The 24,934-nt window shown below is 36.3% G+C and overlaps 1 protein-coding gene across 2 annotated transcripts in view; it reads left to right on the top strand.

Annotated features, from left to right (window-relative positions):
• Positions 1-24,934, top strand: part of LOC127625621 (calcium-dependent secretion activator 1-like) — a 142,355-nt gene that overhangs the window by 35,247 nt on the left and 82,174 nt on the right. For both annotated transcript variants that reach the window (XM_052100907.1, XM_052100906.1), the window contains exons 5-7: positions 15,574-15,654; positions 16,926-17,159; positions 19,304-19,425. In XM_052100907.1, the coding sequence (XP_051956867.1) occupies positions 15,574-15,654; positions 16,926-17,159; positions 19,304-19,425 (437 nt within the window). The remainder of the gene's footprint in view (positions 1-15,573; positions 15,655-16,925; positions 17,160-19,303; positions 19,426-24,934) is intronic.

The following is a 24,934-nucleotide window of genomic DNA, read 5'->3' as shown; positions in this document are numbered from 1 at the left end:
AATTTTGAGTTAGTAACACTTCAAATCTTAAGTCTATGGATTTTTAAGTTTCAATGAACTTCATTATTTGATTTATGAGTCCAAAACGTGACATTCCAAGTAATAATTAGACAACTTTATTTTTACATTTATGAAAACTTAAAGAGTTTACAGTGCACATTAAAGCAGAAATATGCTATCAATCTTTGTTAAAAGGGTCCATATGCATTTCTGTTCTGCTGAAATTAAGATCAGGAAACACCTTCATGCTGAATTTAATACATTTTGACAATTCTGGGATTTGTGGCCAGCGAGAAGACAAAATCACCGGATCCGGAGGAGTTGGCTATTCATACGCTACTGTCCTATGTTTACATTGGAGCCAAGTAGGCCCATTTGAGCATGTGTCATCTTTATTATCTTTTTATTAGCCTTATGAATCCTACTTTTTATGTGGGAATGGTAACAACCTGGTAACCATAGCAACGTCAGACTCACCAGCCGGATCCTACCCTAAAATCAAACCCAACTGCACCACAGCCCTGTGGTTGCAAATGTTGGTGTATTGATTTCTGCTGTATTGTTCTATAGCTTTGGCTCTCTATAATTCTCACTACTAGTCTATGCAGGGTGGTTATATATTTTATTTGTCACAGAAGGTCATTATTTCTGTTTTTCCACTGAGACCTTTAAGTTCCTTCCTGCTTTTAAATTAAATCTTGTTGATAGGCAGAGTCTGTGTTAAACAGCCATGTGTTGACTGTGTGCGTGTGTGTGTGTGTCAATGTGTTTAACAGCATTCAGCATCAGTTCATTGGTTGCCTCCCAGGAAGTAGAAGTTTAATCCAATATATCGACTATTTCCTGAGGGCATTTCAGGATACAGGCTGTGGATGGCATGTGAATGACTTTAAAAATGACAATTAAAAATCGCTGCATCACAAATCAGTCTATCACTAACAAACAAGAACCTATAATTCTTTTCGAGCCCTGCAACTCCCTCAAAATGGCACTTTTGTGCATCTGGTGCTTATGAGGCCAGTTATTTCCCCCTGGGAGGTTTATACTATAAATATCTCAGTGTGTATATAAAGATACATTGCATACTGAAGTGACCCAAGTGATTAATTAAAGATTAAATCAAGTCAATTGACAGATTTGATTGTTAAAATGTGGCATTCTCAGTGACTTGCCAGCTAAGTTTATGATTCATGATGAACTCATGTACTGTTTGCCATGTAACAAGCTACTGTCATAATGCCGATATACAGTATACACACAACATGTTGTTAAAAGCTAGTTAATCTTCAAGTTAAACTTCTAGTCTTTTCATCACAACTACCCTAGGTAAAACACTTTATTACATTATAACATTTTTGTTTCCATCAATTTAACTTGTCACAATAATTAAAGTATGCAAAAAGTGCAATACACGATTTTTTTGCTGGTTGTCACTTTGTCACCACTTTCAAGGCAATAATTAAACTGAAGTTTTCCATTTTAATGGGTTGAAATGTTTTACAGTGAAGTCAGAGTATCCAGAACATCTGTTCACATACAGAGAGCAATGCATTAAATAATATAAATTTGAATTTAAGAAAGTAAATTTAAATGGAAAGAAATTGAAAGAACTTCTAAATAATATACTCGACTACTATGAGTGTAGTTTTTATAATACATTACATTTTTCTTCTGCAAAATGGTATTAATAAATGTTAAAAAAAATATATATTTATTCAATTTGTATTTAATCATTATATTTAATAAATCAACTATCATTTTATGGACAATGGAATTAATTATTACAAATAGGGATTTTGCGGTGGTTTATGGATAAATGAAATCTTTTTTAAAATGTTTTTAATGTCTTAATAATTTTTTGACAGTATTCAACAGTATAACAACTTCAGTTGCAGACAACTGATGTCTAATAAGTAAAAAGTGAATTTTACATTTTAGGTAAAAAGTTGTCAAAATCAATTTTGTTATTATTTTTATTTTGTCAAAAATCTTTTATTGGACTACTGAAATCCCTTTTATCACTCTTTCTTTGAATTGCAATTCAGTAATTTCCTCACTCTGTCATTTCCAATTCAAAATTACAATTCAATATTATTTTAAATTCCACTTTATGAACTGAAAGTGAGCTAGTTCTTAAAATGTTCCCAACTCTTATCTATTGTTCCTGCAATGGCAGTTATTGATTAACAAATGCATTTTATCCTGCAGTGATGACTATAATTGGAACTAATTGGATTTTAGCCATTTGCTCAGGATATACGTATTGTGTGGGCATCTTTACGTGGGAAGCTTTATTCTGTTGAATAAGATTTCTTATGATGGCTTTGGTTAATGAAAGCTCAATCTCATGTAATTGATATAAACAGCAATAACAAGAGAAGCAGCAAGGTGAATTGACTAGAATGTGTGCTCTTGATGATTTCTGTTTTTGTATGTAAACCACGCACACACGCATGCGCACACACACACATATGTTGGTGCAGCTATTATACACACATGTTGGTGCAGCTATCATTATAAGGACTCTCCATAGACATCATTATTTTTATACTGTACAAATTCTATCCCCTAACCCTACCCCTAAACCTAACCCTCACAAAAAACTTTCTGCACATTTACATTTTCAATAAAACATCATTTAATTTCATGTTGTTTTTTAAGCGATTTGAATTATGGGGACACTCGAAATTTCCTCAAAGCACATTTATAGCATAATACCCTTGTAATTTCCAGTTTGTAACCTAAAAAAAGTCTTCATAAACCACTTAAACCTGCCCACACACACACGCACGCACGCGCGCGCGCACACACACACACTTTAGCAAACGGTATCAATAGTTGTGTGCATTCATGACAGAGACACTCTATTCATTGCCAAAAGTCAACACAGAAATGGCTAAACAACTACAAAGCCTTTTCAAAGGCTATTCTTTAGACGCAGCTTAAATGAGCAGACGTTGGAAGTATGGTGCGGTGAGGACAGCTGTTACCACTCATTTACTGTCATCAAACCTCATTGAGTTATCTGTATTCTGTTAAATGCAGATAAAACAATGAGGTATGAAAGCTCTATACATAAAAGCCATGTATGTGTTTTTGTTTTTCTTTGCTGAATCCTTCTGCTCCTATGATATGTGTGCTTAATAGTCCGTGTTTGAAGTATGCAGCTGGATATGCACGGTTGAGGGTCTATGCGTGTTAAGCCGCTTGTTGTCTGACAGAAACCACCTCATCAGCCCTTGTATGACCTGAGGCAGTTGTCATGGAGACAGTAAACATGCAGGGTTTTAAACACTCTCTTGCACATCAGCTGTTCTTCCCATGAATACATTACAGATAGTAACCTTATAATTTACTCGCTTTCACTCTCTCTCTCTCCCCTACGGTCTCTTTGTCTTTCTTGTCAATCGCCTGAGCTGTCACTCTTAAAATTCTCTGTTGAGGTTTATACCGAGTATACAAACAAACAGCAGTTGTCCTCATCAGGAATGTTTTTCATTTTTCTCAGATGCAGAGGTACAATAATTTACATTTTAACCTTTTTAATTAGTAAATTGACTGAGCATTTTTATTAGGAACACCTGTACACCTACTTATTCATGCGATGATCTAATAAATCAATCGTGTGGCAGCAGTGTAATGCATAAAATCACTCAGATACGGGTCAGGAGCTTCAGCTAATGTTCATATCAGATTGGGGAAAAAAGTGTGATCTCAGTTATTTTGACCGTGGCATTGTTGGTGCCAGACGGACTGGTTTGAGTATATCTGTAAGTGCTGATCTACTGGATTTCATGCACACCAGTCTCTAGAGTTTACTCAGAATAGTGCCAAAAACAAATAACATCCAATGAGCAGCAGCTCTGCAGACAGGCATGCCTTGTTGATGAGAGAGGTTAACGGAGAAGGGACAGACTGGTTCGAGCTGACAGAGAGGCTACGGTAACTCTGATAACCACTCTGTACAATTGTAGTGAGCAGAATAGCATCTCAGTATGCACAACACATCGAACCTTGAGGTGCATGGGCTACAACAGCAGAAGACCACATCGGGCACTCAGCGTTTGCACCCCCAAGAGTACCCCTCATCGGGGAATCAAGATACAATTTTCATGCACATCATCAGGGATCGTTCTCGGCATACAGGGGTTGGTTATATCCATTAAATTAAGATCATGCTCTCACATTTCGTTGGTCGCTCCCATCGCTTGTTAAATTACAAAGCTTTCTTGACTACACATGTTTACATCAGTATTCAATTAAAGAGGCAATATTATATGTTGCTTTATCACAAACGTTTGAAATTCCAAGCTTAATTTCTCAGTTTCCGCATACATTTAATTTCTGCATACATTTCATTTTGTGCAAAGGTTGCACAAACAACATCACTCTTATCTAGGGCTGAACACAAAACATCTTTTGTCCTCCTGCAGGGGTATTGCACAAACAACGTTCAAACTTTGCTGGTGTATTGCACAGATGATGTCACCCTTACTGTAGGGCTCAAATGCAAAATGTTATTTTGTATCTTTCAGAGGCATTGCACAACCATGCCCACCTTTTCTCAATGGCTCATTCTAAGCTAAGGCATTTTCAAAAACATTGTTTACCTTTCCGAAAAGATATTGCACAAACAAGGCTCACCCATTCACAGGGGTTCTACAATTCTCATAAGTTAACCTACCCTTCTGCAGGGTATGGCACAATAGTAGTATGTTCTATAGTATCAGGCTTATGTTTATATCATATATTTATATTTCTTCTTCTTTCAGATTTTTCCCTCACCTTCTGAAGACCTGATTGTTGTCCTGAGCCTAATTATTTGGTTTTGTATTTTCTTTTTGGGAGCATAGGTTAAATTGGGTTCTAATTCCTTATTAGGTTAGCTCCGCTGCCCTGCTGTTATCGCCTCCGGCAAGATCTTACGGTTCAAGCAGTATCTGAGCACTGAACTGTAGGACGGGGCTTACACAAAATGATATAAGTATCTATTTGTTTGTATTAATTACAATAATCTCAAGTCTTTCTGATATAAATATAAGCATAAGCGTAGCTCTAGTAGGAAGATCTCGGATTTATCTATCAGGCATCTCCTTCAATCACAATACAGCCTCTGCTTTAAAAGCTTGCCAGCTGTAATAATACCAATAATCTCTTTTTATTAGAACTATCCATTTTAATCTTATTCCACAGATTCTTGATTTTGATTGGTTGACACCTTCCTAGGGTATTGATTAACTTTATTGAATTGATTTTGGGCTGTTTCTAAGCATGATGCATACTGTAATCTGTGGCAAAAGGAACAAAAAGCAAAAATGTATTCTGATAAAAACTTTTACATGTGGCAGCTGTGGTATAAACTGCATAAATGACTTGGGACGTGTGAATGACTGAGAATTCAATGCACACCCAAGGTGTACTTTTTAGACATTTCTGTTTTTTCTGTGTCACTGGAAGCTGAGAGGAAATATTAAATCCGTAAAAGCCAATTTTGGAAAGGGCCCCTGTTGACCATAGCAGTGATTCACTGTTGCTAGAGCAAGACCAGGGTCTATTAGGTGAAATGTACTGTAATGACATAATAGAGCTGATATGAAAGCAGTTCAGCCTCTGGTTTCTTGCACTCTGCCACATTAGGTTGTCTATATTAACCTGCAAATACGTGTTGGCCCCAGGTAGCCTTAGTGTGAGTGTATAATGATTTTATTAATTGGACCAAGAAGCCTCATGGCTCCCATAGCTCATGAAAAGAAATTATTTACAGATCTAGTGAATTAGATTAGCTGGACCCTGTTCTATAAGTGTGCATGTGTATGTGTGTCCATGTGTTGAACATTCAGACTCATCTGCGTAAAGACAGGTCAGTCTGCTCTCTGTTTCTCTCTTTGTCTCTGAACGATTTGCTGATTGCAGTTGTAAAGAGTTATTAACTAAGGAGATAGAAAGTCCTCTCCTTCCCTCTGTTGTCAGCGCTTGCACTGTTTTTCACCAGCTGAAATCTCTGTCCAGAGTAATGGGATTGAATTGGATAGTCGCCATAATAGAGCTACAGTAAATACTAACAATATAAAAAATTGCCAGGAAAGCTGCATAGCCAACAGGGATTATATTATGATTTTCTTCACCAAAGCCCCCAACAGAGTTTGCTCTATGGGTGACAGTCTTTCAACCAGTGTGCAATTGTTTTTCACAAGCACTGATCTTTGAAAAGTTTGATTATTTTCCCCCCAGAGAATCTGCATTATTATATAAAATAAAAACAGGAATATAGGTATTATATTGTTATTGAATATACTTTAGACATAGCCTAAACTTTAATACTGTCTTCCTATTGGTTTCTTGTAAATGGTTTCCATATAGCATCTATTGCCTTCCAAAAGCTTATTATATACTGTATTTCCTTTTATTGTTACCCTCTACTGTAAATCCATTACATTTTGTTTGGTTTTATGTAATATGTACTGTATCTAGTTAAGCAATATATAGTGATTGGTGCAAAAACATGAAAATGTATTCAAAATAAAAACACAAAATATCTCAGTTTAAATGTATAAAAATAAAATACCAAATACTGTGTGGAAAACAAATTATTAAATAAAATACAATATTTTGTATCTTGAAAAATTAGCCATTCAATTAAGTATCACTATTAGGTATTATATAAGAATATGTTTAAGTTATATAAAATAATATAAGAAGTATTAAATGTAAAAGGTTTTACACATTTGTAGTCACGTTGTGCAAAGATCTAGGCAGCAGATATTTTATAGTCTGTCATATGTCTTACAAACATACTTGTTGACTCCAAAGAGCAATACGCTTCTCATCCAAATGCAGTTCCAGTCGGCTTTTACAAGGTTATGTTTTAAAATGGACCAAAACTTAAAAAATTACATTGTGGTTATTTTTATCTGTCATTAGTTGCTTTTGCATTATTTCTGCATTGAAAAGTACCTGTTCTCACAGTCACGGAGCTCTCTCTTCCTGTCTTTTCTGGCGCAGTACAAAATACGTGATCGTGAAGATGGAGTAACTCTTCCTTGTGAAAGTGTGTGATAATTGTTTATTGATCCAGTTTACTGTCCTGAATTTAAAACGTTTTTGGTCATGAAGTTCGCCACTGTGACATCATTGTTTCCATTGACTGGTGGGTTCTAAGGCAACAGTTTACTTCTATAACGTTTCTGCAACATTATACTCGCCGTATAATGGGTTTTGGGCACAGCGTATAATAAATTGTATTAAAAACCTTTGATGTTTCACCAGTCTCAAAGCCCATGGCACGTGCTTGGTATAATGTGCTTTCTTGCCCATAGCCTTATTCCTCATGCTTCTATAATTGTCTTTATGCATGGATTCACCACATGCATTTTTGATATGAGCATGTAAGCCATTTTCCACTCTTTCATCACAGTAGAACTAGGCTAGTCAAGTTCCATTTGCCATTCACCTTGCTCAGTACCAGTATATATCACCTCTTATTAGCCACCTACTTTCTATTGATCAGTACCATATCCCTGGGCAGTCAGACAAGTTTTTCTCTCCTATAGCCAGAATAATTAGCTCTGTCATGATAGATATCGATAGTGTCCTGTTATCAGCCTCTATTCCTCTGGCTGGTTTTATTAGTCTGATGATTAAACTTGTGACCCTGTCTTAGACAATCTTTCCCTCTGAAAAGTAGGATGAAATTGCCATATTGATACAGTCATTCTTTCAGTTCTTAGGTGAATCATGTCAGAACCTATCAAATTTACCTGAAAATCCAAACTGCCTTGTGGCTGGGTGGTGTACGCTATAGTTATCTAAAGGGATAGTTCATTCAAAAATGTTCATTCTCTTCAGGCCATCGCAGATGTGTTTGACATTCTTTCTTCTGCAGAACACGAACGATGATTTTTAGAAGAATATCTCAGCTCTGTAGGTCCATACAATGCAAGTAAATGGTAGCCAGAACTTTAAAGATCCAAAAAGCAAATAAAGGCAGCATAATGTAATCCATATGACTCCAGTGGTTAAATTCATATCTTCTGAAGCGATTTTCTAGGTGTGGATGAGAAAAAGATGAACATTTAAGTTATTTATTACTATAAATTCTCTTCTCTGCCCAGTAGGTGGCAATATGCACCAAGAATGTGAATTGCCAAAAAAAAAAAAAAAGAAGAGGAATATTTAAGTGAGAGTGAAAGGAAATAAATATAGATTTTTTTTCTCACCCACACATATTATATGGCTTCTGAAGACATGAATTTAACCACAGGAGTCATATGGATTACTTTTATGCTGCCTTTATATAGTTTTTGGACCTTCAGTTTTCTGGCCACTATTTACTTGCATTGTGAGGACCTACAGAAATACTGAAATATTTTTCTGTAAATCTTCGTTTGTGTTCAACAGAAGAAAGTCATACACATCATGAATGGCATGAGGGTGAGTAAATGATAAGAGAATTTAAATTTTTGGGTGAACTGTCCCTTTAAAGTTTGAGTGCGTAAGTTTTGCAACACTAGAGCCACCAAACAGAACTGTAACCCTTTGCTGAGGCTGTACTGTTCTCAGATTCCAGAAAAGCCTTCCATTTGTCGGAAAAAACAGATCCCACCCATAAACTTACACCATTGGTTAAAGGGTGCTTAAACAAACAGGACATGTTTTCATAGTGCAATAGAGCCTCAGGATTGACACTTTTGGGGAAATAAACCTACAAATGGCTTACTTCTAGTAGTCTCTGCATATATTAGGCTAGGATAGGAGAAAGTATTTTAAAATAAGCTTTAAATGGCAGTTGATTATTCTCCAGTTTTTGAAGCTTGCAGTTGCAGTGATGTCTAACCATACAACACTGTATACATTTGCGTTCATTTTACAGAACTATTGTGGGTGTGATGGCTATATAACTTAGTGCCTTGAAATCAGAAAAACATTCAATCAGATGTCTAGCATTAAAGTTCACCCCCTGCTAGTTTTATACGCCTCCATCATGCAGTTTTGGACGCTAACCACCGCTACACCTACGATAATCAGCACTCCACTGAGTTGCCTCCATTCCAGAAGAACTAACTTCACCAAACACTGTAAATATTTAACTACCATGTTTTAAGAAGCACATTTAAACATTCTAAATGCACAGTAGCCCATGAGTTTATACTAAGGAGAGAAGGACTGTGTTGTCTGTTTGCTCTACTGTTGGATTGAAACTTACTAAAATACCTTGATATATTCCATGGTACTGAATAATGGTACTACCATGGCATTGTTTGGTATTTTTTGTCAGTGAAGTCGAGAATGGGATTATAAATTAGATTGTAGTATCAATCCTAGTTTACACATTATGTGTAAAAGAGGGTGTTCAGTTATTCATTGTAAAACACAGGCTTCCGCTAACAAACACGTTTCATGTCACTTTATGTTTCTTTTAAACTGTACTGTACCCACTGCACTTTCATAAAGCACAGTTTTTATGTCTTATTTTTTTAATTTTAATACATTGAATGGGACTTGTATACTGTTTGAATTTAAACACAGACTATACATTGAAGCTTAAAGGAATAGTTCACCCAAAAATGTCTTTCATTATTAATTTACCCTGATGCCATTCCAGATGTGTATGACTGTCTTTCTTGAGCAGAACACAAATTAAGATTTTTAAGAAGATAGAGCTCAGTCAGGTCCTTATATTAGAAGTACATGGGTGCCAGCACTTGGATGGTCGAAAAGTCACTTTTAGCCAGCATAAAAGTAATCTATGTGACTCCAGTTGATCTTTTGAAGCTAATCGATATGTATGTGTAAAACATTTTATTGATAATTAAAACGCTATTAACTTTTAAAAAGCACTTCCTGACAGCAGCTGACGTAAATGTGTCGGTTAGGTCACAATCGTGTTGGCTGACATGTCATTGGAGGGCTGCAAGGGGGCGCTAGAGGGTCTGCAGTAAATTTAAACAAATATGAATTATAAATATATATACATTTACTTGGGATCTTGTCCCAGCAATGAGGTTTTGCACTGAGGTTTTGCATACAAATATTAGCAAACACTGTACCGTAGTCGGATACGTTGTCAATCCACCAAGGCTGAATAAGGAAGAGAAATGTGAAAGCACTTGACTTGATTCCACCTCCAATCTGATTAGCTGCACATGTGTGCACGCTTCAAATGAACATAATAGGTTAACAACATAGTAACTGATATTGAAACATTGTTAATATTTCCAGTGTGATTGTACAGATTGATTGTTGCTCAACTTTTTCCATCATGGATGTCTAAACCCACTGAAGACCATAACTGGCTTTGGCATTCTATGCATGCCAATGAACAGTCTTAACTGTTATAAAATGTTAGTTATGTGACAGTTATGGGTTCTTCATATCATATCATATGGATAAATTGGAGAATCAAGCATCCACCGCTATTTTTACCATGATGACTCAGCTAGATAGCTAATTATTGCTTTGTTCTGTGACGTGCTTCAAGTGTACTGCATCTAAAGGCAACATTTGGCAAGTTATAATTTTGAAAAATTATAATAAAAAAAAAAAAAATTTTTTAATGTACTTTACATTTACACTATGTTGACACATTTTTTTTTTTATTGCACACCTGTAATGAAAATACTTTCATTTCTCTAACCAGATTGCCTGGCATTATAAATAAGAACATGCTTTTTGAATCATGTTGGAGTTACTGTTAAGTTGAGTACATTCAAAAGATGTCCTTAAGTTTATTTGTTATTTTATTTAAAAAAATTTTGCCATACAGTATCTTCCAGCCCTAATTTACCGGTACCTATTACTCACTCAACACTAGAACACACAGGCCAGAGTCTCTCTGCCTTGGCTGGCTTAGATTAGGCATATTAATTTAATTACACACGTCTTGTTACATGAAATATGACTGGCATCAGGGGATGGCAGTACAGTTTGTTTCCTATCTAGTGTTTCACAGTTATAAATATAATGGCTATTTGTTTGTTCCTCTTCTAAGGCCTTGCTTGGCAGAACCAGCTGTTTTATCCAGCCTATAATAGCCTCTTTAAAAAGTGTATGAAATGTGTTATGGTAGTTGGAAGCCATGCAGTCCCCTACCGAATGACGGACAGCTTATAACGAAGTCTTACATTATTACTTACTTACGATATCTTGTTTACATAATTTTTTCCTTTAAGGTCCAATCAGATTAATATATAAAGAGTTGAATACAAAGCTTCCCAGAACAATGAGCACATTGGCAGTTCCTTTCATGTTCACAGGTTTATCAAAGCAATGTCAACACAATGAGAAAGACAGCTGAGATGTGAGGCGTGTGTGTGAAAGTCTGAATGCTGATTCATCATTATCATTGACTGGCTCAGGCTACCAGAGCAGCAGGAGGAGAATCATGCTGTGCTGCTCAGTCTCAGTCAAGCTAATATCGCTGTTAGAATGCTTGTGGCCAGATTCAGAATGCCATTTAGGGAAAATAGTATCATTATTGCAGCATTACTGGAGCAGACATGTGTTATAATTTTCACATTTTATTTTTATAGTAGGTTCTGACGTGGTCTTCTGCTGTTGTAGCCCATCCGTCTCAAGGTTCGATGTGTTGTGCATTCTGAGATGCTATTCTGCTCACTATATTGGTAGAAGTAGCAGTAGGTGGTAATAGATAAGACATTCACAGTTGTATAGCATCATGCATTTAACATATCTTCAGTCACCTCTCCATTCCTACAGCTTGAACCACTGTAGTTGAAAAACCCACCTTACTGGGTTTTTACCTGGCTTATTGGAGAAACATGGACAGGGTTTTTCCAGTATTTTTCTGCGGCCGTCCAAGCTAAATATTCTTCTCAACTGACACACAAATGTTTCACGTGACCGTGACATGCGCTGTCTCTAGAGCTGTGATGTGCACGCGAATCCAGCAGGCTTTCCGATATTTGTGCTCCAAACAGGAGAGCTCAGAGCAGGATCACTCATGCTACTCAATCATTTTTGACTCAGGAAAACCTCAAATGGTGAACAAAATCTCCACAAAATGGGACGACTCCAAAAGGAGCTTGTTATTAAAACAGGTGCGGCATCTATGGTGTGGGTTCACAAAAGCCGACACAGAGCAGAAAATTTTTATCTGCAAACTGTTTCGCATGACAATTATCACTCGTAATACAAGTAATCTGTTTTACCACCTCAAAATGAAGCTCGCAAAAGAATATTATGATAGCCAAAAGATTAACTCCGCATTAATTCGGTCATTTATTTATTTAGCTAGAAGTGATATTTATTAGATACTTATTTTCTTCAAGATGTGTTTATTTTTGTTGGAATTTTATTTTATTTTTTACTTTTGTTTTGTTTTTCGCATTACTTTGAAAAGATACGTTTATTGAGCAAAGTTTATAATAATAATAATAATGATCAACAACATTTTAATCTGAAATGTGGCATACTGTTATATTTAGCATTTAGGTAAGGTTGATTTTTAAAAACATGTTGATTTTTATTTATTTATTTACTTTGACATGGTTTGTCATGTTCCAAATAAAGAGGAAGTAGTATTCATTTATAAAGTATTTAATTCACTGACTGAAATTCCAAAAGCAAACATTACAGTATGGTTATTTAATAAATACAAAAATTGTTGGAAGAACATGAGGGTGGGATATGATGATATAATATTAATTAAATGCTGAACTCTTTTAAAGATGCAGAAGATTTGGACGAATCTGTCAATTAGAAGAGAAGCTTGGAAACATTTTTCAAGTAATTCTTATGGAGAAAAACGTGAACAATGTCACACAGCCCCAAATTATATATAAAGTTTAATTATACACTGATGCAAGATCATGCTTTATTCATACAAAGCTGCCCGCATCTGTCAAATGCTGTGCACGTGCCAACATTGGACGTGCAGATATGCTCACAATCGCGAGAGGCAGGGCAAAACATTTGCACTGGATTTAAACAGTAGGCACTGATATGTCGCAGCATTGATATAAACATGAACATAGTAACTGAGGTCATGAAAGCCCACAGTTACAGATTCACGTTGTAAATGAATGAGTATCACCATGACACAGACAAGCCCACATTATCACTTACCTCACTGGGTTTTCTTAAGTTGGAGCTGCAATTTTAATCTTGAAATGTATCATTGTCTCAAATGTATCAATAAAATTAAGGCATTGTGTGTTTTTGCATGATTGCACGATTGCTTCTGAAGTTTTGAACGCGACTCGAGTGACAGCATGCAGATGTGAAGTTCCTCTGTCGTAAAAGTCTCATTCAAAAATCTCAATAAATTACATATTTATTAACACTTATTAAATTAAAACCAGTAATGGAACGACAGGGACGCTACCCATTGTCACAAAGTTTACTTGAGTAAGAGTGTGTACCCAACAAAAAACAAAAGTTACTCAAGTAAATGTAACAGAGTAAATATAGCATGTTACTACCCACCTCTGGCTACATACATGCATATTTTGCAGTTTTACATATTGTGTTAAATAGCACAGACCTTTGGTGAGCATACATTATTCTTTTTTTTTTTATATATATATATGTGTCAGGATCAGAAGTTCATGCATTAGATTCGAGAGCAGCACTCTCACAATGACATGATGACAAATGGCTGATGGACTTTGGCCTCTAATCTAATATCAGGCCAGTTAGACAGAGATAAAGAAGGCTTTTAAATGGACAGAGATGCATTTATATGAGATGGAGGCTTACAGTAAGCAATTTACCAAAGCAGACATTAACCATTGAAAACGACTTGGATGAGGTTTTAATGTTGGTTTACATTATATTTGTATTATATAGGTATAAAACACTCTACAGGCTATTATAATTGAAAATCAATGTTATGTCATGGTTGTTTAAGGCTCATGAGTTGCCATAAATAATAATAAACATGGATCTCCAGCAATTAGTAATTATTTTCACACACCACTTTCAACACTGATTTTACATTAGGGACATTTACATTTGATTTCATCAAATGTAAATGTCAGTATTTTTAACTTTAAATCAAAGTTCCTTTTAAGGTAAGTCAGTCCACTCGGCGGCCATCTTTTATGCCATTATATAAACTAACAGCATAAAAGTACAACTCCTATCAACTTGAATGATTAAAGACTGGAATCTCAAAAATGGTTGGTTAAGATTATGATCAAAGAACATCTTTCAAATCAGCAGTAAAATCTGACAAAAATGGTAGTATACATTGTGCTTCTTTAGCTCAGGTCACGTTTAAAGGTGCTACATGTAAGATTGACAACAAGCGTTTGAAATGGGTACTGCAGTCCAAATTCAAAATATTGGAGATTTGTCTGCCCTGCCCCAGACTCAAAGCTCATACGGGGTGCCAGAATGAGAACACGCAACAGGAACGAGTGAAACTGAAAATGTCAAGTGACGAGCTTTACACTAAGTTGGTCAGTGTAACACAGTTGAAGGATGGGCAAGGAGGAGGCGAGAACCGGCTTGTCAACATAAATTATATTTTAATGAGAAACTTAAACTCAAAAACACATAAACAAACACACATGACGGACATGTCCGTAATTCTCTCTCTCTCGAACCATCGTCACCGGCCGCCTTTATCCCTCGCGCGCCTCATCAGGCTGATTGGGGACCGGGCGCGCGATATTCCGACCGGCCCCGCCCCCCTCCGCTCCACAGTCAGCTAATGTATATGTTTACAATGTTTTTATTGTTTGCAAATTATAAACCGACTCGTGTTGATTTTTTCATGATCCAGTTTGTTTGCTGGCATCCATGGCTGCAGCACGCAGTGTTGTTTGCCTGCAAACTTATTCAAATCTGGCAACCCAGCTGTGTTGAAATAATATTGGTTAGCGAGAGGTGGGCAGGATCACAAAGGCCAAAACACAAACAGAAATTCCTGCCCGGAATGGAAACTACAAAGTAGAATATACTGGCTGTAGCATTGTTATCGGAGAAGCCAGTATTTCAACTTAGCATGTTTCCTAATTCTCTAATGACATATTATGGTCATTTTACGATTTAGTACAGAAAAATATTACATATAGCACCTTTAAAGAATGTTATTTTTCAGGCTGGTTTAACTATTGCCCAGGCACGTTGATTGTTGACTGACAGGCAATCTCTGTACTTAATTCAAAAGAGCTGATTGGCTCTTTTACCTGTAAAGCAGGAATTCCTTTTCTATATCCATTTAGCATTACAATTTCTCACATTCATTTATGGAATAGAAGTGGTCTGTCTCTGCTAAATTGTCTCTGAATAAAATTAATATTTTTTTTCCTGTAAAGTCAGCTTTGGTGATCTACTGGTGGCAATGGATGCATATATGAAACACTTTCTTTGCCAGCTTTGTCTGAATATGATCTATATCTCTCTTTTATGGACATTTAATAAACCGTTTTTCACGTATTCACAGTGAATGTGAGTACTGGAAGAAGCTGACCTTTTCAGCTCAACTGAGACATTTTTATGCTTTTTATTTTGTGTAATGGTGAAGGTCAGAAATGGGTTTCCTTGGCTGATCTTGTATCAGGAAAAAAGCTATTTGAATGTCATACAGTAAAATATTTGTGTTTACAGCTGGATAATCTTGATGAACAGGCTGCCCAGATCAGAAGAGAGCTGGATGGACGACTCCAAATGGCTGATCAGTTCACAAGAGTAAGTGTTATCCACCATCTCAATCAATTAGACATGGGGCTACAGGAAACCACTTTGGGTAAAACCATACTTTATAGGCTTATACACTGTAAATACTAATAGCAATCTCAAATTGTACAAAAATAGTTTACTCAACTTAAGCATACATTTTTACTATTACTAATTTTAATTAGGTTACCTTTACTCTCTTAAACCTAAAGTTGTCATTAATAAACACATTTAAGTGGAAAAAAAAGAACATTCCTTTAAATGTCACATTTTGGAATCGTAACTAAAATATATACATTCTTTAAACTTTGGCTTCAAGTACTACTACTAACTCAAAATTACCAAGTACAAAACTGCAGCTGCGTGGAATACCCATAAGCCTTTGTGCTTGAATAAATTAGGAATGTTTGGTCAAAACAAGGGAACTTATGTAGAAAAATAATAATTCTTATTTGAAAATGTATTTAGTTTCAATTTTTTTTGTTTTGTTGAAGCTGGTTGATAGCTGAGATTTTTGTGTACTGAGTATACCCAATGTGCCATATGCTAACCAAGTCTCCTGTCATAATTTCCCCTAACTGTTAGATGTGATAACTCCATTTAAATATTTATATATACAAAACACAATACTTTAATCACAGAGGAGTTAAGTTGACTTGTAACTAGTCAACGTTACTTAAACAAATTTGTTCAGTTTACTTGAATCGGTTTGCATGCTTGTTCTAAGATACTAAGTAACTTATTCGATGTTACAGTGTAGAGTATCCTAAGATTCAGAACACAATGCTTAAAGCAAGTTGTGTAGCTTCCCGAACTACAAGCTATTCAATAACAATAAGGATCCCAATTAGGGTGACAGCATTAATCTTGAACAGATAAATGTAGGCTACACTAAATACAAAAAGTCAATAACGTAGTGATCAATTTCAGCATTTAATTTTATATTTCACAACACAAAATATGTTTAATGACACACACTTTTACTCGTGCAGGGACTCAAAAGAATCAACACTGAATCATTTGGTATTGAATTAGCTCATTGGTCTTCAATGCGACACAGTTAAAAAACTGTTTTGTTGCTCTTGACCAAATTTTGGGGAAAAGTTGGTGCTGTCATGCTACTGAAAAACATAGTTAAGTTAGTAGCATTACTACTTTTAGTTAGCTAGTCTACAACACTGTGTATCCTATCCAGAAATGTACACTCTTCTATTTGTTTCTGTTGGCTGGTTGGTCTTAAAAATTGACTCAGTGTCTTTTTCTCTCTTTCACTTCTTGAATAGGCTGGCAAGTTTCCTAAGTTTGTGTCCAGGGACATGGAGGCCATGTATATTGAGGAGCTGAAGTCATCAGTGAACCTTCTGATGGCCAACCTGGAGAGCATGCCAGTATCTAAAGGAGGAGAGTTCAAACTGCAGAAGCTCAAGAGAGGCCACAATACTTCCATTATAGACATGGGCCAGGAAGATGAGAATCAGCTCTCCAAGTCTGACGTGGTTCTGTCTTTCACTCTGGAGGTACTTGTTCTTATTTAAGATAATCAGTTAGGGTCAGACCTTGTTACGCATTGGTAGAACATCTGACTCCTGATCAGAAAGTTGCATTTCAGCTATAAAACCAATTGTTCCAGTCCTTGATGCTTACATTTGTAAATACAGCATTCCAGCCATGCTAAAATCCACAATATAGTAACATTATGATACAAAAACCTCAACATATGACATGGGGTAACCTCCTCATGGTCACGATTCGTGGTTCTCACTCTCAGTGGGGGACATGGGAAGTTGTACGTGTCTCACGGAGAATGGCATGAGCCTCCACATGCTATGAGTCTCTGCGGTGTCATGCACAGTCACGTGACAAGATGTGCAGGCTGACTATCTCAGAAGCAGAGGCATCTGAGACTTGTCCTCTGCCATCCAGATTGAGGTGAGTAACCGCGCCACCATGAGGACCTAGTAAGCAGTGGGAATTGGGCATGCCAAATTGGGGAGAAAAGGAGCTAAAAAAAAATGGAAATGAGAATTTGTGTGAACAAATTAAGCAAACAAATGCTTCATCGCTCAGCCTTTTCTCCTTGTTGCGACACTCTTTTTGTAGGTAGCGATTTGAAAGAAACAGATTTGATCATCACTCCCAAACAATGTCCTGATGAAATAAGTAAAAAGATTTCAGTGTTTCCTTTTATCAGGTGAAACTTTAACCTGCACAGCTATTTCTTTAAAAATCTCATTACAACATGTTGTGTAGCACCATCTAATATTACAGATGACAAAACCATGTTGGTGAATTTGCAACATATTGCAGAGAGGCAATTGAATATGTCACCTTCTGTGCATGCCATTGGTTAGAAATTGGATAGACAAATTCTGAATTTGTGAACACCAGATAAGTCTGTATGTGCAGACAAGCCTTATTTAAAATCCTGAGTGGCACTGACAGCCTGCCATATAACCCCGCTTTAATCAAGTGACAGTATCTGAGACGAGATATTCCCTGAAGAGGAGGCCAATAAAACCATGTGATGTATTTTGTGTGTTAACAGCTCGTTCCCATTTCACTGATACCTTTGTGATGATGGCTTTATCTGACACATATCTCCCCCTGCTTGGCTGCTATGTGTGCAAGTCTGGATAAAAAAATCCATATTGGTAGATCTAACTTATATCTCTCAATTTTAATTAAAGGAGCAGTTCAACCAAAATAAAAGACAATATTAGAAAATAATTTAGTCACCCTCATGTTGTTTCAAACTCCTATGCTGTTATTTTATCCGTGGGACACAAAAGGATAATTTTTTGAAGAATCTTTAGTCATGTCATACAATAAAAGTTTATAGTGACCCTGGCTGTCATGCTCCATAAAAGTCAAAAGAAACCACCAAAAAATATAAAAGTACTCCATGCGACTTAGATATTTCAGGTCTTCTGAAGCTATGCAATATTTGTGAGGTACAGACCGACATTTAAGTTATTATTCACTGATAATCTTGCACATGATTCTTGTCAAGATTATTGGTGAACAATGACTTTGTTACTGACTAAGGACTATCCTATAGATTCAGAAGACTTGGATTATACAGCATACTGTAAACTGTCATTGTATGGCAAAAGCTGCATAAATAAATATAAATTTTGTGCTCTACTGAAAACAAATAGTACTGGCTTGGAACAAAACCAGTGTGTGTGAGTAAATAATGACAGAATTTACATTTTTGGATGAACTATTCCTTTAATGTGAATTTTTGTTTTACTTAAAGAGATAGTTTACTCATGTTTACCCTCATGTTGTTCCAAACCCACATTACTTGCTTTCTTCCATGAAAAGATGTTAAGTAGAATGTTAGCCTGTCACCCTTTCATTTTCATATCTTTTTTGCTTCCTCCATAAAATTAAATTTAAGGGTGTATTTTTACTGATGAAAAAAAAAGTCATACAGGTTTTGAACAACCTGAGGGTAAGAAAATGATGACAGAGTTATTATTTTAATACTCACACAACCCCTTTACTAATTATAACCTTCCACTTTATTAGTTTTTGGCATTATAGATCATTTGTGTAACATTCACTAAACAGTTTGCTTTGATATTTTCTTCCCTACATCCAACACTTATGTTGTTTGAAAGGTTATCTTTATAGATGTCTATTTGTTTTCCTCCAGGTGGTGATTATGGAGGTGCAGGGTCTGAAGTCTTTAGCAAAAAACCGAATTGTTTACTGCACCATGGAGGTGGAAGGGGGACAGAAACTGCAGACTGACCAGGCAGAGGCCTCCAAACCAACGTAGGTCATGTCGACCATATAAAAACATTGCAATACATTATGCTGTATCTTGCTTCCCTTGGTCTGATGTTAACACCCTAAACAAATGCTAGTTAAAGGAGGTTTCTTTTTTTTTTTTCGATGCAAAAGTTATATACCAACTTAATATGCAGAGAAAGCTAAGACATTTGTAGGTTGATTTCCCCAATGACACCATTTCACAGTGCCGGCACTACAGGGGGCATCGGGAGGCCATGCCCCCTCACTTTGATCACTGTGCCCTCTCACTTCAACCACATTGCAGTCTTGAACTGTTGCCCTCTTAGAAGTTCCAAATGCTCCCACACATATTTCATCATGGCGCCGACTCTGCTCTTACAGTCTAATTAGATCAGTGAATGTTCTGAACAAACCTAACACAAATACACAGTGGTTTGATTACTTGTCTTAATTGGCTTAACTGGCACAATTCATGGTATTCAAAGCTGAAAGAACTTAAATCCCATCAAATGGTGTTTGCTGAATCTGTGCATGTGTGTAATAGCTCATTACATGATACATTGATCTTATTATTGTGTAGACAATGGGCTCATTCTGTTTGTGGTGAGATGTAACGCTTATTGACGTAACAATTCTGGGTATGTAAACAGTTACGAAAACCATACACTGATTGCACTACTCAACTAGACTTACCTCATTCATTAGTTTGTGAGGAGCCTTTGAGTCATATTGCTGTAAGATAAAGCAGAATCAGTGGTTGACACACAAAAACACTGATATTTACTGTCTCTTCTGAACGTATACAGTACTCAGTTGCTCTTGCATTCACTCACACTCATTTCTCTTGGGCTTGCTGTAATGCTAAAATCCTGCCGGTTCACTCGGGTCACGTGTCACAGAAAAAACATTTCAGTTTTTTCTTTTGAATACATTTGCAAAGTTATCAAAAATATGGGTTTTGCTTTGTCATTATGGGGTATGTAGTGTAGATTGATGTGAAAAAAAAAAATAATTTAAAGCATTTTAGCATAAGGCTGCAACATAACAACATAACAAAATGTGAAAACATGAAGGGGTGTGAATACTTTTCTGAATGCACTGTCAGGGTTATTATAGTTTAGAATTTTATTTTATTTTTGTAGTCCTGTACTTTGGTTTTCAGTTTCAGTTTAGTTGTCTTTAGTTTTAATGGTGCATAAATAGTGTTTTTTAATTTATTTGTCATATTTGACAATTATATTTTGTTTGTTTTAAATTAGTTTCAGTATGGTTCCCCTTATTATATGCCTATGTCAGCCTGCCATGCCTTAACGCATGGGCAGGCTGAAGCTCAGGGGTCTAAAGCTCCCATGGGGCCCAGCTTGCGGCCGTGGGGACCATTTTCCCCTATTCATGTTTGCGGGAGGAGCACATTTAAACGTTTACAGCGGGAGACGCATTTGTTGACAAAGTAACAGTGTGCAACCATTAAAAGTTCATTAAAAGGGGGCCTCTGCGGACCAGCGAGCCCATGTGCCCAGAGTTACCTTAATGCACCCCTGATGTCCATTATAACAGCACCAAAAATGTATTCATCTGCCTGTGATGACATAAGTTTTTGATTGAGGCCATTTGAATCGAGATGCACTCATACAATATATGTGCCAATACTTGATTATTTAGATTAGAACAGCATCTGCTGATACTTATATCTCAACATGTCTTCCATATTTAAGAGTAACTGATCGCTGATGCAGTATAAACAAAACAGTGAAACAAAAAGCACATTACTAACTCACATTAACATTTTTAACTTACATTAACTGAATTCTGGATGATGAAGCTTGTCCATTTTTAGCTGAAGCAGCCTCCACTTTAGCTTGAACTAACTCATCATATTAAGAATACTGTACATTTATTGACTGAAAAGACATTATTTTATTTAGGCAACCTCTCCAGACCCGGTCGCTTCTCTTGTGAGATCTGGCAACATTGCAACTGTTATGTCACCCACCCTTAACACAGAGTACTGTCATTTTAAAAAGAACATTATTAACCGTTCTTTTATTTCGCTTTGAGGAACGCCAGAACCGGACTGAAAGAATGCGATTTCTTCTCAGAACAAACCGAATGAAAAACATTTAGTTTTTTAGTCCCTGCTTGGTAATAGCTTTTGTCGACAATAATAACCTTGATGTGTGTAGAGTTATGCGTTAGAGCGTGTTGGTTCTATTTTTGGATCTAGCAGTAGGTTTTAGCAACTTTATGGTGATTGATTGAATGCTGCCGTGACCTCTTGCACCTGCCTGTTGAGCCTGAGTTTTTAAAAAAAGAGAAAATGGCCGGGTTGTTGTCAGTAGGTCATTTGTAGGAGGTAAAATAAAACTCAGACTTTAATAGTACTTTGATGTACAATCTGATAGATCCAGTTGTAAAAAAATTAATATTTTTTATAAAAGCTTTACATTTAGTAAAAATGCAATGGAAACAACACATAAACTTGTATATGCTACAAACACAAGCCTCATCTGATTTGAAATGTATGCTCTGTTCTGTTACACCATGATACTTCACCTGATCTGTTGCACACTTTACATTAACAGAATAAAAATAAAGGCTTATTATATTGTATTATTGATTTTAAGATCCTGGTGGAGAGAGGTTATTTAGAAATTATGTTGCAATGGTCACAAGTGCTTAAGTAATTTTTAGTGTTTACAGCTTGAACTGACAGGCTCAAACATGAGAAATGAGAGTAGTGTTTAGGAAAACTGTTCTAAAAATCCTTCTCACACTGCATCATGAAATATTGATGTGCTTTTTCTGGAAATGTAAGCTCCTCTACTACCACCTACAGTCTCGATGGACACTAGCAGTACTGTGCAGTTTTTGAGACAGAAACTCATTTATATGCAAATGATTACATATGGCTCAATCTGTGGCAACACTGATATGGAAACCGCTGAAATGGGTTTGGTGGAATGCATTTCTACATATCCAGTGTCACTTTTAGGAGATCTGTTTAGGGATTCTCTTCATTTTTTGTAATTTTTTTTTATTATGTAGAATATTTTCTGTTTGAGAGTGTGGCGATCTATTCTGTTATGGCTAATCTGAGATGCCAGAAGTGTTAAGACTGAGACGTGTGCAGCCAATCATAGCACTCACTCTTATTGCCAGATTAGGAATATTTATGCCTTTCCTCTGGGCACCACACATTTAGCTCCCAGTTGAGATACATTCTACTAAAACTGCTAAAATAATACAGCCAGTTTCTAAACATTACAGCATAATATGATGTATGACTTAACTTTGCTTCATCTAACAAATATTTATTCTGTGATATATTATTCAGAAAATATAAGAAGTGAAAAGGCTCTTTGAACATTTGAGACAATCTGTGAGAATAGAAAATACTGGAGAAACTTTTGCTGTTATTAAATAAATGAGATTAAGAGCATTAAATACTCTCTTCGTCTGTTATATATAAGGTAATACCTTCAATCTTTTGTCTTGAAGTCAGGATTTACTCTTTCTTTTATTAGAATTGAAAATGTGAGTCAATAACAGTGAGATTGTACAGTCTTTATATGATTATGTTTGGCCTTGAAAACAGTAACCTACTGAAAATATGTGTCAGACACAGACCCAGTCTCTGAATGTCTTTGGTGTGAGAGCAGTAATGTTCTTCCACTGTTTGCAAATGGTCACAGAGTGATGACTCATTGAGCAAATGGAGAAAAACCAGTACGGAGCGTGTGTGAGTGTAAGAGAATTTGACACACATGCACCTTAATAGCAGGCTTAATAGCATTCTGAAAGACTCGCCTCACTATGTGGTGGATCAAGTTTAATTTATTCTCAAACACACACACACACACACACACACACACACACACACTTACAGCTTCCAGTCATATAACACTGTTAGTATCATCAAGCAGCTGTGTAGCACCAGGCGGAAGATTGTTTTTGTTTGCGATCCCTATCCCAAACCCTAACCTTAATTGAAAACTTTTAGCATTTTTAGAATTATAAATAAACATTATTTACTTATTTATTTAGTTATTTATATAACATTTGTACATATGTCCCAAAGAGAGGTTTTAAGACTGTAGATGGGTGGCCAAACAGAAAAAAAATATTATAACTGAATATTTGCACATGCTCACATACACATACACATACACATACACATACACATACACGTATAATACAAATTGTTGAAATATTATTTTTTTTTTTTTAACAAACCTTAAAAAAAAAATTCAATCATCATAACTGATGAAACTGATTTGGAAGAACATAATCTACTCTGCAACAGGTGGCTACTGATACTTCACTTTATACAGACACATACACACAAACAGATACACAGACTCAGAATCCATGTACCCAGAGACTCCCAAGCATTCTACAGGGAGACAGGCTCAGAGGGGGTTGCCATGGAGACACGTTTATTGTGCTCTCTTCCCACAGTGCACTGTGGCCAGATGATTACCCTCCTCATCTCAAGGGTTCACAGCACTCACAAATACCAGCAAACTCACATGCTTGCCCAGAGTAACACGAATCACAATGCTTTCGTTTGTACATACATCAAATGGGTCAACAACACACATCACACACACACACACACACACACACACACACACACACACACACACACACACACACACATGTTGTGTTTCCATGTTTTATGGGGACTTTCCATAGACATAATGGTTTTTATACTGTACAAACTTTATATTCTATCCCCTAAACCTAACCCTACCCCTAAACCTAACCCTCACAGAAAACTTTCTGCATTTTTACATTTTCAAAAAACATAATTTAGTATGATTTATAAGCTGTTTTCCTCATGGGGACCGACAAAATGTCCCCACAAGGTCAAAAATTTCGGGTTTTACTATCCTTATGGGGACATTTGGTCCCCACAAAGTGATAAATACACGCTCACACACACACACACACACACACACACACACACACACACACACACACACACACACACACAGTTCATTGTCACAAGCACAGCTACAAATCTATCAAAACCACAATACTTGTCCACATGGTTAAAGCTTTCTGCACAAAATATAATGGGTGATCCATTTAGTTATTTAGTGTAGAAACTGCACATTAGCTCAAAATCTACCCTCCTATAATGAGTATACCCGCTAAATGGAGATGAATGTGTGTACTGGAGAAACCCAAATGAACTGGGGTATTTAAGGAAATGGGTTGGATTGACCAGCAAACTACCATTATTTTTTGTTGGAGTAAATAACATGGTTACTTCAATATTACTATAGTAAAACCATGGTTATTTTTACCTGGATCAAACATTTCAATCATTTCCCCAAACTTCACTGTGACCAAACCACTGTTGAGGATATCAACCTTTATATTCATTTTGTATTTATTATGAAATAGCAAGAGTGGAGACAGAATGGGAAAAAGTGGGACAAAAATGTAATCAAAATTGGAAAAAAAAGCACATTCACACCGATGTTACACCCCAAGTCACTGCATCGACACTAGGGCCTCAGTT

The sequence above is a fragment of the Xyrauchen texanus genome, chromosome 32, assembly GCF_025860055.1.
Source record: "Xyrauchen texanus isolate HMW12.3.18 chromosome 32, RBS_HiC_50CHRs, whole genome shotgun sequence".
NCBI classification, from domain to species: Eukaryota; Metazoa; Chordata; class Actinopteri; order Cypriniformes; family Catostomidae; genus Xyrauchen; species Xyrauchen texanus.
The sequence above is the reverse complement of the archived record's forward strand: the minus strand, read 5'-3'. Positions and strand labels throughout refer to the sequence as shown.